The sequence below is a fragment of the Tamandua tetradactyla genome, chromosome 15 (assembly GCF_023851605.1).
Source record: "Tamandua tetradactyla isolate mTamTet1 chromosome 15, mTamTet1.pri, whole genome shotgun sequence".
NCBI lineage: Eukaryota > Metazoa > Chordata > Mammalia > Pilosa > Myrmecophagidae > Tamandua > Tamandua tetradactyla.
The window spans coordinates 10,980,708-10,992,973 of NC_135341.1; the positions used below are offsets into that span (position 1 = coordinate 10,980,708).

Below are 12,266 nucleotides of genomic sequence, written 5' to 3' on the forward strand. Positions count from 1 at the left end.
TTTGCTGAGAAAGTAGAAGGTAAAGGAAATCAGGGAGAGGAAAATAAAGGGGCTTTTGTCCAAGAAGTGGTAAATAGTCTGATTTGTCTGGCAGCCTCTGTGAAGGGGAGTTGTAGGGAGTAAGGTGGGACCCGTGTGTTGGGCAGGATGAAGGAGAGCCTGTAGCGTTTTGCTGAGAGAGTGGGTCTTCCTCAGTGAGGAGCCATTGAGGAATTTGCTGTTGGGGTCTGTGATAGGCTGATGAAAGCAGATTAACCTGCCAGGAGCACATAGGATAGATTTGTTGAAGGAAACAATTTGTATTAGGGCAGGGAGAAGAGAGGAGACTGATATTCTTGCTTAACGGAGCCACGAGATCTGGGGACAGGTGGGGGAGTGTGAATTAGAGCACTAGCAGGGGTGTGAAGGAGGGAGGAAATGGTGGGCAGGTGCCTCCCAGGTAGTGGGACAGGAACAGGTGAAGGGAGTCCCTGCATTCTTTATCCCTGTGACCTGCTGTCCTTGTCTTGAGAACTAGAATCAGAATAGCCAGGACACTTCGAGTTTATAAAGTGCATACATGTTCATTGACTCATTAAATTCCCCCAGCAGCTCGGAAGAATTTCCCCTCAATTTACACATGTGGAAATAGATTCAGATTAAGTACCAAACAGCTAAGAAATAACGCGAGGAACAGGCAGGCTCCGGGGCTACACAACTGTTCTGTAGTTGAGCAGTTATAGTTGTTATAATTTTTATATTGTGGGAAATTAGCTAAGAAGAGCTTAAGATTGTTTAAGTGAAGCATTTTAATGATCTTTCCTTAGCCTTTTAAAATTTAGGACGAGAATTCTAAGATCTTAAATTCATAGTCAAAATTTTCATAGACCTTTTTAATATAAATTAAATTTTCATGCAGATCTAGATATTTGATCATTTCTACTAAATCATATTTGCTTTGCAGTGATTAAACTATAAAGAAGCATAACTGAGTTCTACCAGAATGCAAATCCTTTAGCAATAAGCCAATACTTTCACAGTGAAGGTTTCAAAAGCTTTGATTCCTTCACTTCCTCTCTGACACACTTTAACCAGTATTTCAGATCATGTAAAGGGACTCCTAAGTCTGGTAGGACTGGATTTGTTTTTTTCTTTTACAAGCCATTTAAAGTATACAGTTGTCTTTTTTCCTTTATACTTATATTTCTATTTTCTGACTTCATGCACAGTTACAAATTAGAAACTAAATTAATTCCAGTGAGTCAGAACTCATTAAGTAATATCTATTGGAAAAATGAAATGTGGTAGTCTTAATTTGAAAACAAAGATTTTGTTTTAAGTTGAGCTACTAGACACTGAGATACATGCTATATTCATAAACTAGAATATTTCAATTTAAATTTTTATCCACAGAATTATGAAGTTTTCGATGTTCAACTTCTTAACCTTCCTACTTTTGTACTTACTGTACAGATGGGTGATTTTTAGGTTCTACCTTGAACTTGGATGCCTCACTTCTTAGCTGTCTAAAATTGAAATTGAAATTAGTCATGCTACCACTATGTAATTTAGATGACATCCGGCCATGTGTTTCCAGACTGAAACAATCACTGCTTTGACTGGTGACTTGAGGAGGATAGAGTTAATGTCAGGGCTGTCCCTTCAAAATTAGCAAATCTTACAGGGATTGGTAGAACAGAAGAGGCAAGAAGCAGCCTTGGGTTGAATCCATTACTTGAACTTTCGATGGTACATGATGTAAGAAAGTCGATGTAGCTATATTCTTTCTCGCCAGGGGATAGACATGTTAGGAGAAGGAACATACAAATTATATATTGTACATGGTCACGCCGCAATAACTTAAGGTAAATTTATAGATCACAAAGGTTTTTTAACTGGTGCACATTAACTCAGTATTTTGACCAGGTGTTTTCTTTGTGGTTTTTTTTTTATTTTTTCTTTTATTTTTCTCTATAAAACCAATCAACATACAGTATGAACATTCTTTTTTTTAATCATATAGTTGTATATTCATCATCATGATCATTTCTTAGAACATTTGCATCAATTCAGAAAAAGAAATAAAAAGAAAACAGAAAAAAAATTCGTACATACCATACCCCTTACCCCTCCCTTTCATTGATCACTAGCATTTCAATCTGCTAAATTTATTTTAGCATTTATTCCCTCTATTATTTATTTAGTTTTAATTCATGTGTTTTACTCATCTGTCCACAAGGTAAATAAAAGAAGCATCAGACACAAGGTTTTCACAATCATACAGTCACATTGTGAAAGCTATATCATTATACAATCATCTTCAAGAAACATGGCTACTGGAACATAGCTCTACATTTTCAGGCATTCCCTATAGCCTCTCTGTTATGCCTTAACTTAGGTGATATCTATTTAATGTGTAAGAATAACCTCCAGGATAACCTCTCGACTCTGTAATCTCTCAGCCACTGACACTTAGTCTCATTTCACTCTTACCCCGTTTGGTCCAGAAGGTTCTCTCAATCCCTTGATGTTAATTTTCACCTCATTCTAGGGTTTTTCTCAATCCCTTGATGCTGAGTCTTAGCTCATTCCAGGATCTCTGTCCCACGTTGCCAGGAAGGTCCACACCCCTGGGAGTCATGTCCCACGCAGAGAGGGGGAGGGTGGTGAGACTGCTCGTCATGTTGGCTGGAGAGAGAGGCCACATCTGAGCAACAAAAGAGGCTCTCTTGGGGGTGACTCTTAGGCCTAAATTTTAAGTAGACTTGACCCATCCTTTGTGGAGTTAAGTTTCATATGAACAAACCCCAAGACTGGGGGCTCAGCCTATAGCTTTGGTTGTCCACACTGCTTGTGAGAATATCAAGAATTCAAAAACTTGGGGAAGTTGAATTTCTCCCCATTCTCACCATTCCCCGAAGGGGGCTTTGCAAATACTTTTCCACTCACTGATCGAATCACTCTGGGACCCATCAGGGCATCACTCTGGACAAACCAACAAAATCTCATGTTCTACCTGAGATAAATGTATTCTTAATAACAAAGAATATATTTTTTATTTTTTCAAAGACTATTTTAAAAATTGACATGGTAGTGTATAAATTTGTACTCAAGATAATAACTCTTATGGCCTCACGTATATATTTATTATTACAACTCAGAAATGTAAGCTCTTAAATAAAACCTGTGGAATTTGAGATAAAAAAATTATGTGGATTGAGAAGCTTTCATAATGCTAAATTTATTATATATGTTTATTAATTGCAGGGACTTGACTTTATGCTATGTACCAATAGGCCTGATAGTGAAGCAAATTACCACACTCTCTCTTAATTGTGATTATTTTGACACAGTTTTTCTGTCTTATCCCTTTTAATGATCAAATTATCTATGAAAATAATGTTAAAATGTTTTTTAACATATTTCTTCTGATAATATGCTCTTATTCAAATTCCAGAATCCTAGCTAGGAATCTACTAAATTATGAAGTTGAGGTTGATAGCAATGTTGTCTTATATTTTGAGATGACTTTACAAATAAAGATCAAGCAGTGTTGCCATTTAGGTATTTTGAATAACCACCTCTTTTTCCTTTACTTTTTTTGGCTTCCTGTCTTATTTCGCTCAAACTTTTCAAGGGTAGAAGTAGATACCCAGAAAACCACTGCCACAAAGTACCTCTCATGTACCAACAGTTGAAAAGAAATGTAGCTCCTCCTATATAGAATTAGCAACATATTATTCTTCCTATACTGGCTTTTAGCCAGCAAAAACATCCAATATCTTGATTCTTTCCTAGGGATGGAAGCCATTTCTTAAGTGCTTCCAACCGTGATCTGATCTGTCAGTGAGAGATTGTTGCCAAACCTGGTTTGCTAATAGGAAGATTGCCAATAGCCAATTGATTCTAATTTAGAACAGCTCAATCTTGTCTTTAAGATATATTAACCTGTGATGCCACATCTGTCAGAATAGGAAAGCGTGCTGTTCTTAGTTTACCTTTCCTTTAGAAGAAAGCTGGAGAATGAGTAGGTATCTAAGTGACCAGAAGTTGTGTTAATTACTGTTTCCTGCCCACCTACTTGCTGCTGTGATCCATATTTTCTCTTTATTGTCATTAGACATCTTCCCTGATGTGAAACATTCATGGCATTTTCATGACTAATATCTGGATTCTAGCTTTACCCAGCCTCTGTGAGTGAATGAGAGATGTTGGTCTAAGGGAGCTTTTCTTCCGTGAATGGGGTTGGCTTAAGTGAGGACCAAGTAGATTTGGGAGAATCCCTAACTCTTCAGGGATTTAACATCCTGGAGAGGCCCCAACCTGTTAGTGGGTTCCTGCAGTGAAAATAGTTACTGTGGTTACTGTGCGGGGTGCTTTCTTTTCTCTGTTTTGGACCAGGCAATGAACTGCCTGAAAATGGTCACTTTCCCACAGTGCCTTTGAGAAGAAATAATTCTCTTTGATTTAGACCTTAACTGTTTATGCCCATATGATATGTGACAAGCCCACAGCTGGATGAAGTCCCAACAGGAGCCAGATACTTTGAATCCCTATAGGCTTCTGGACACTGGCCATGTGACAGCCTAGAAGACAGCCAGTTTTTTCTTCTCTTGATAGCTGTCAGATAAGTGGTTGACAACCTGATAGAAAGAGTAGCCAGTACAAAAGAGACTTAAACAAAAAAAAACCTGTCTTGGCTATGATGTTGTAATCATCTGTGGTGATTTAGTCAGAGCAAAGGAGATCCAATATGATCTCAAGGTAGCAATACATAGTGTTGCTAGGAGAATGGTGTTTTTATTTTTTGTTTTTTGTATGCTGTATGGTGGGGTCGTATTTCGTTATTTTTCCCTATGAGTATCCTGTTATAGCAGCACCATGTGAATTTTTATTTGTTTGTTTGTTTTGCTTGTTTGTTTTTTGGAAAGTGCATGCACTGGGAATTGAACCCAGGCATGGCAGGCAAGAATTCAACCACTGAACTACCCTTGCACCCCCTAGGAGGATAATTTAATGTACATTTTATTCTAGTCTGTCAAATACCAATAAGCATACTGTGAAAGTAGCTAGAATAAGGCTTACAGTTAAAACACAGCTTTCCTTTTCAAAATCGTCTTCTGTGTGATTTTTAAAATTAACTGATCTAAAATTTGTTTCTCAGTTGCCCAAAAATATATTCTTCATTGTGAATTAAAGTGTGTAACATACAGTTGTCAACATATACGAGTTGGCTGTGTAGATAAGTATATCTAACTTTTTATTAAATAAAAATAATAAGTGCTTATGGTAGACAGCTTTGTAAATAGAGAAAAATGCAAAGGACAAACAACTGTTAATCCCTCATGTACAATGCCTGACACATGTCAAACCCTCAGTGAATGTAGAGAAAATACTACCAGTATCATTCGTGTGTGTGTATGTTTAGAGTTTTTTTTTTAATGTGTATTTGACTTTTTTCTTCGAGAAAATAGGTATCAAAATATATAAATACAATGTAATATCTTTTTAAATTTTAAAATCTTTTTGTTTTTGACATTTATTGGTACTCTTCTTTTGTGACAGCGGTCACAAATTCTGACCTGTGGCTCTTACTGACAGGGACCCTCACTTTAGGCATGTCTGCAAAATGGAATATTATTCCCTTGCAAAACAGGATTCCTCTAGAGCCTCACCAATATGTGACCCTCACTTCATACCGTTCTTCATGAAAACCTTTAGGGTAACTTAGGGCCCATACCTAAATTTAGACCTTCTCACCTTAGTCATGGCTGACTGCATCAACCCCCTCCTCCTGGTCACAATCTGATTCCACCAAACTAACCTACCTACTCCCGCTATGTCCCTGCGGGAACATCTGCTCCAGCCTAATGACTCTCCCATTGTTCCCCAAACCCACCCCATTTTAAGGCCCATCTCTCCTCCTTTTCACGCTGTTCTTCTGTCTGGCATACCTACCCCTTCCTTATTCGTTGATTGGTTTGCCTGGAGGCTCGGCTCCAAATCCTGTATTTTCTCTCAGCCTGCTTTTGTGAATCCGTACATTGTCCCGAAAGAGAGTAGTCAGGGGTCTCACACTTTAGAGGAACCTCTAGGTAGTTACAAGTGAATAGTCTTTTCCTGGTGAAAACCTTTTGACTTCTTTTTCCTTTTCTTTTAAAATTTTTATTGTAACATATATACAATATAAAATTTCCCATTTTAACCACTTTCAAATATACAATTTAGTGATATTAATTACTTTGCCAATGTTGTGCTACCATCATCACCATCAATTACCAAAACTTTTTCATCACCCCAAACAGCAGAAACCCTATACCCATAAAACATTATTTCTTCCTGCCCACCCACCCTGGTAACCTGTAATCTATTCTCTGCCTCCATGTATTTGTATATTCTAGTTATTTAATATAAGTGAGATCATATAATATTTCTTCTTTCTGTCTGACTTATTTTATTCAACACAATGTCTGCATGGTTTGTCCACATTGGAGCATGTATGTGACCTTCATTCTGTTTCATGCTGAATAATATCCCAGTACATGTATACATCATGTTTTATTTGTCCACATATCTGTTTATGGGCGATTGAGGTTGCATCCACCCTTTGTTTAGTGTGAACAGTGCTGCTATAAACATTGGTGTACAAGTATCTATTCAAGTCCCTGGTTTCAGTTTTTTTGACATATACCTGAAAGTGGAATTGCCAGGTCATATGTTAATTCTCCGTTTAACTTTCTGAGGGACCACCAACCTGTTTTCCACAGCAACAGCACCGTTTTACTTTCTCAACAACAATGTTCAAAGATTCCTGTTTCTCCACATCCTTGTCAACACTTGTTATTTTCCATTTTTCTAATAGTAGCCATTCTGGTGGGTGTGAAATGGTATCTCTTTGTGGTTATGACTTGCATTTCCCTTACAATTAATGCTGAGCTTCTTTTCATGTGCCTTTTGGTCATTTGTATGTCTTCTTTGTCTATTCAAGTCTTTTACCTATTTTTTTTTTTTTTTTTTTTTAGATTGGTTGTCTTTTTGTTGTTGAGTTTTAGGAGTTCTTTATTCTGGATAGTAAACCCTTATCAGATATATGGTTATCAAATATTTTTTCCCATTTTTCCTTTCTTGATAATATCTTTTGACACAAGAATTTTGAATTTTGGTGAGGTTCCATTGGTCAATTTTTTCTTTTGTTGCTCATGCTTTTGGTATACAATCTAGGAATCCATTTCCTAATAAAAGGTCCTGGAGATATTTCCCTATGTTTTCTTCTAAGAGTTTTATAGTTTTAGCTCTTATGTTTGGGTCATTAATCCATTTTGAGTTAATCTTTGTATGTGATATTATCATTGATTCTTTCAAACTTTAATTTGGTAGTTATTATAAAACTAACCTCTTTCTACCTCCACAAAAAAGAGAGAAAAGGAAAGAGAAATTGACGTATGTTTGCCCTGACAATGTTCTCTTCTGTGGCAATTAAAATTGTTCAAAAAATTCTGTTAGTTCTCTATTTTTTTTCTACTTGGGTAATCCTGTTAACTTAGTTTTATCACTTCTATGAGTTTTGATTATGATTTTTCCTCATGCCATCAAACTCTGCCTTCAATATTACTTATTTTGTTATTAAAATATTTCTGAGTGGGGAAATCAACACTTATCATTTGAAGTAGTTAACCTGTGCCACTTTGATAAGTTACAACTCTGAATTTGACATAAGCAAATATAGTGAAAACGTTGTAGTTTTAGATCTAGACATAATTTTTTGTTTTAACAACCAATCTAGCAATAGAGTTTTTATTGGCATTCCTCCCATCTGCATATGATGAAGGTACATAGTTTAAAAATTTTAAAAAGGCATGGCCTCTGCTTTCTAGGACTTACTACCTAGTTAGCTCTTGAATAATAAAAATCCTGTGATACAGACTCAATGAGCCAAGAACATATGGGTAGTAAAGCACGGGGGCAAGCCTCTGGAGCCAGTGAGACCACAATTCAAAGTAAGCCCAGGGGAAATTGAGCAGAAGGGTCGTAGAAGGCTCAGCTTAGTTTTCTCTCCACGTCCTTCTTTTACAGGGTTTAGAAAAAAGGGTTCTGAGGACTAGAGAAGTCATCTCAGAACTTCTTGAAGGCTCAAGTTGGGGCTTTGAAGGTAGGCTAAGATTCCACTAGGTGAACCAGAGAATAAAAGGCATTGCAGGTGAAGGGACCCAGTTGAGCAAAGGCTTGGAGACCATAGAGTGTCCAGAGAGAGCCTTGAAAACCTCAGCAGGGAGGGGAACTTGACGAAAGGACTCCATAAAAGAATGAATCTGGTAGTTGTGTGCCAGAAGGGTTAGAGGGGAGAAAGCCTGGAATCAGAGTTGAGGAAGAAGATTCTTGTTATAATCAAGGTAGAAGATGATGAGAATAGGCTCTACAGAAAGGGCAGATACAAGGGGCATTTTCAAGAAAAAATCATCAGGACTTGTATGAGGCTACCGGATGAAAGAAATGACAAGGTTTCAAGTTAGACAATTACTGTAACATTTATTCATTCATTCTTATTGAAAACCTGCTGCAAGGTTCTGTTCCAGGTGTTGGCAATTAACCCCTTCATTAAACAAAAATTCCTTGCTTCTTTGAAGCTTACTTTCTAGTGTTAATTATGTTAAAAATTTAGTGGCAGCAATTTTGTGACCTTGAGATGTCATTACCTAGATCATGATTCTTTTATCCTATCATCTCAAAATCAAGTGGGGGGCGGGCCATGGTGGCTCAGCAGGTAAGAGTGCTTGCCTGCTATACCCAAGGACCCGGGTTCGATTCCCGGTGCCTACCCATGTAAAAAAAATCAAGTGGGAAATATCCATGAAGTCTCATCTAGTATCTTCATGATGTCAGTGCACAGTATTTTCATGTCTCAGAACTGTAAAGATTAGAATGAAACTGTTAAATTGAAAATGCTTTATTTCACAGATCGAAGAAAGTAATACTACTATAGATTTAGTAATTTGCCTAATAGTTAATAAATTTCAGGGAATATTATTAAGTTTCAATCTGAGTTTTCTTCATTTTTTTAAAGTGGAAAAATTTAAATTACTACTAAATAATTCCTTGATGAAAAATGTCAAGGCCTAAGAAATCAAGAAATTTGAAAATTAAAATGCATAATTTACAATGGTATTTTAAAAGCTTGAATTAGGAGGAACATTATCTAATTGGAATTATGATGCATTTATATATTCTCATAGTGCTTAGATATAGTTAGGAAAACTTCTGTACTCTTCATTTAATGTAGCTTGTTGTGTTTCACAGTATTTTTATGGTAACCACAATTTGTTAGCTATAACAATAAAGATTATACATACTTCTTAAGGAGAGAAATAAAAGGGTTTGAACCTAAGTCTGATGTGTTCTCGTACAATTGCAATAAAGAAATATTAAAAATATTCTAAAGAAATATATAAAACTCTGAGCTGCTTTAAATATATTAACTCTCACAAATCTGAATTTCTCAATTAAAAAAAAATCAGGTGTTTTAAGGTTGATTTAGTGTTTTTTTTTTTTTTTAATTTCCTTCAGGTAAAAGTGCAGTTTTAAAATGTCTCCTGGATATTCACAAAATTTTTCAGGAAAATGACCCCGCTTACATTCTAAATGATCTCTACATCTCAGACTACTGTGTGTGGATCCAGAAAGCCAAGTAAGTTTTGAGTTACTAATGGAGTTTTTAGATGCAGGTATTTCCAGAGGAAGTGAGATGCCCAACTACCCTGGAGAAAGAAAATAAAATAACCTGGGAGATGAATTTTAATGAGATGGGAACCCACACAAATTTTAGCTACCAAATGCTGTGTCACAGGACACAGAGCTAGTCAGGCCTAATTAAAATGAGAATTGTGCATTCATTAGCTAACCACTGGCTTACAGAGTCCAGTATTCTGAGCAAAGTGGCAGTCTTCTCAGAACACAATTCTTGGTAACACATGTATCCAAAGAGGTGTGGAACACTCACAAATGGATGGCTTGCATTTGGTATGTAAAATAAAAAAAAAATTGTTTACCATTGTCTCTCTCAAGGAAACTTAATAGATTATCTATTAAGTTTAAAATGCACCAGATTTTTTATATGTGAACTGTAGATCTGATTCTTTCAGATACAGCCAAATTTCCCATTTCAGTAGCAGAAGATTTAATTGAGAAATACCAAGAGATGCGCTTTATTGGAATGGTTCTTAGGTGCTATTGAAAATGATGGCACAGTATCAGTTGTGATTTAGAAGAAAAATTATCATGATCTTTTTATTGTTACTTTGATTGGTAAATGAATACTTTGGTATGGCTTTTAATGCTTGTTTTGAGCGAGCTATGTACAGGATTTATTTTTTGTTTCTGCTCATGGGGAAGCAATTATATTACAGAGCAAAATAAGAAAAAACACCTAAGGATATACCTGTTATATGGAAGAAGCTTAGGGACTATTAAAGATAGCACATAATAACATACAGCAGGTGGTGTCAGCATTTGTGTTGGAAGTCTAGATTTAGCCAGATGGAAAATTGCATCTTTAACCCCTGAGGTCATAATGGCATGTCATCACTTCATTTGATCCTCCTGCTAATTGAGCTTATCAAATACCCTGCTGCCATTTCCTGTTGTTACTTTCATTTTCATAATAAAATTAAATTGAAATAGTCTATTCATTTCACTTTGGGTTTTTCTTTTTCTTTTTAAGGGCAAGGATTTTATAAACATGTAGTGAGCACTGAGATTTGTGTAGGATCTCATTTCTTTGAATGTCTTGTTTCTCTATTTATGGAATTCCTTATTAACTAGAGAGAAGATCTTATTTCATTAGAGTACAAGGGTAGATACCCTCAAGTTGATGTGGGGATTATTTAGGCTCTCTTTTACTTTTAAAATGTCTTTTCCCTTGGTTTTAGGTTGTGGGAAATGAAATAAAATTCTCAGGTTCTTAAATAATTGTTGTGCTAGTAATAATTATTTTAAAAGGGATACTACATTGGGGAGTGAAATAGAAGAGGAAAAACCAGCACGAGCTATCTAGAAATTACTCTGGAAAAGTTGTTTTTCAGTTTTACCAATTTGAACATAACTCTTCTTCCCCTAAATAGGATATATTTTCGCTTTGTGTTTTAAATTTAATCTAATCTAGCCCAGCTATTTTTTTCTTCCTTGTTATAGAAGTTTTGATCTAAAACATTTTATTCATCTAATTTTTATTAAATATTCTAATTTCATCTTTATTTTTCAAGAACAACATAATCAAGCTTAGTAGTATAATTTTTACTGTGAACTTTCTTGGCTTTAAATTAATTATACTGCAGTTTATGTCCATGATTTTCATAACTAATTTCTTAGTCTTCACCTTTCACCTTCTGGTCTCTTTTTTCCCCATATGACACATAAGTGGACTCAAATACCTTATTTTTATGTTTTGTAAGTTCTGTCTGTCCTAGTCTATATTTGATGGGTTTGATTATAAAAAGGAAGACTGTGTAAAATTTTATTTGAAAAACCAGGCAAATGCTAGATTCTGATGAGCACGAAGAACAGCACTCCATTTTTATAGCCAGACATTTACTTACGCAAAAACTTATTGGGATACAGGTAGTGAAGTCACTCTTATATTGAATTAATGACGTTTGAGCAACAGTCATCCTAAGTTTTGTTTTAGTCCTAGGCAGTTATTTTTTCTTATGAGATCTGTGTCTTGTAGAGTTTATTTGCAAATCTTAATTTGAGCTTCTGGATTTTTATTCCGAGTTAGACTTTTCTAGAGACAAGATCTCCATGCCATCGTCCACTGTAAGCCTCGTTGGGAATTTCATGTGTGGTGACCACTGCAGTGAACGCAGCCTGTGTGGCAGCCTGCAGAAGTGATTTGCTTGAGGTCAAGTGGCTTGTAAGAGGTGGATCTGAGACAGTTTGAGAACTTCTGGCTCTAGATTTAGTATTTTTCTAGTCATATTACCTAGATAACCAGTTATCTTCACCCATGGTGTGTGGAAGAAAAACAAAAGAACACAAGCCCTCCCTTCAAAGACCTTTTCCTGTAGGAAAGAAATGAAAGAATTCTCTGCCTTCCTCCTGGATGTTTCCAGAGCACTTGGTTTATGTATCAGTTGAACACATGTCACTGCCTCCCTCATGTTGTAGTAATTTAGGTAAGGATCTCTTTTTCCCTCTAGAATGTTAGGTCCGTGTGAAAGGGTACCTATCCCTGCCCATCAGTGGTCCTGTGAGCACAGTTGTTTGAGCTGATCAAAGGAACATTTCTCAGTGTT

At 36.1% G+C, this 12,266-nt stretch overlaps 1 protein-coding gene across 3 annotated transcripts in view; it reads left to right on the forward strand.

Annotated features, from left to right (window-relative positions):
• Positions 1-12,266, forward strand: part of SHQ1 (SHQ1, H/ACA ribonucleoprotein assembly factor) — a 105,497-nt gene that overhangs the window by 51,772 nt on the left and 41,459 nt on the right. For all 3 annotated transcript variants that reach the window (XM_077128694.1, XM_077128693.1, XM_077128692.1), the window contains one exon: positions 9,541-9,661. In XM_077128694.1, coding sequence (XP_076984809.1) covers positions 9,541-9,661 — 121 coding nt within the window. The remainder of the gene's footprint in view (positions 1-9,540; positions 9,662-12,266) is intronic.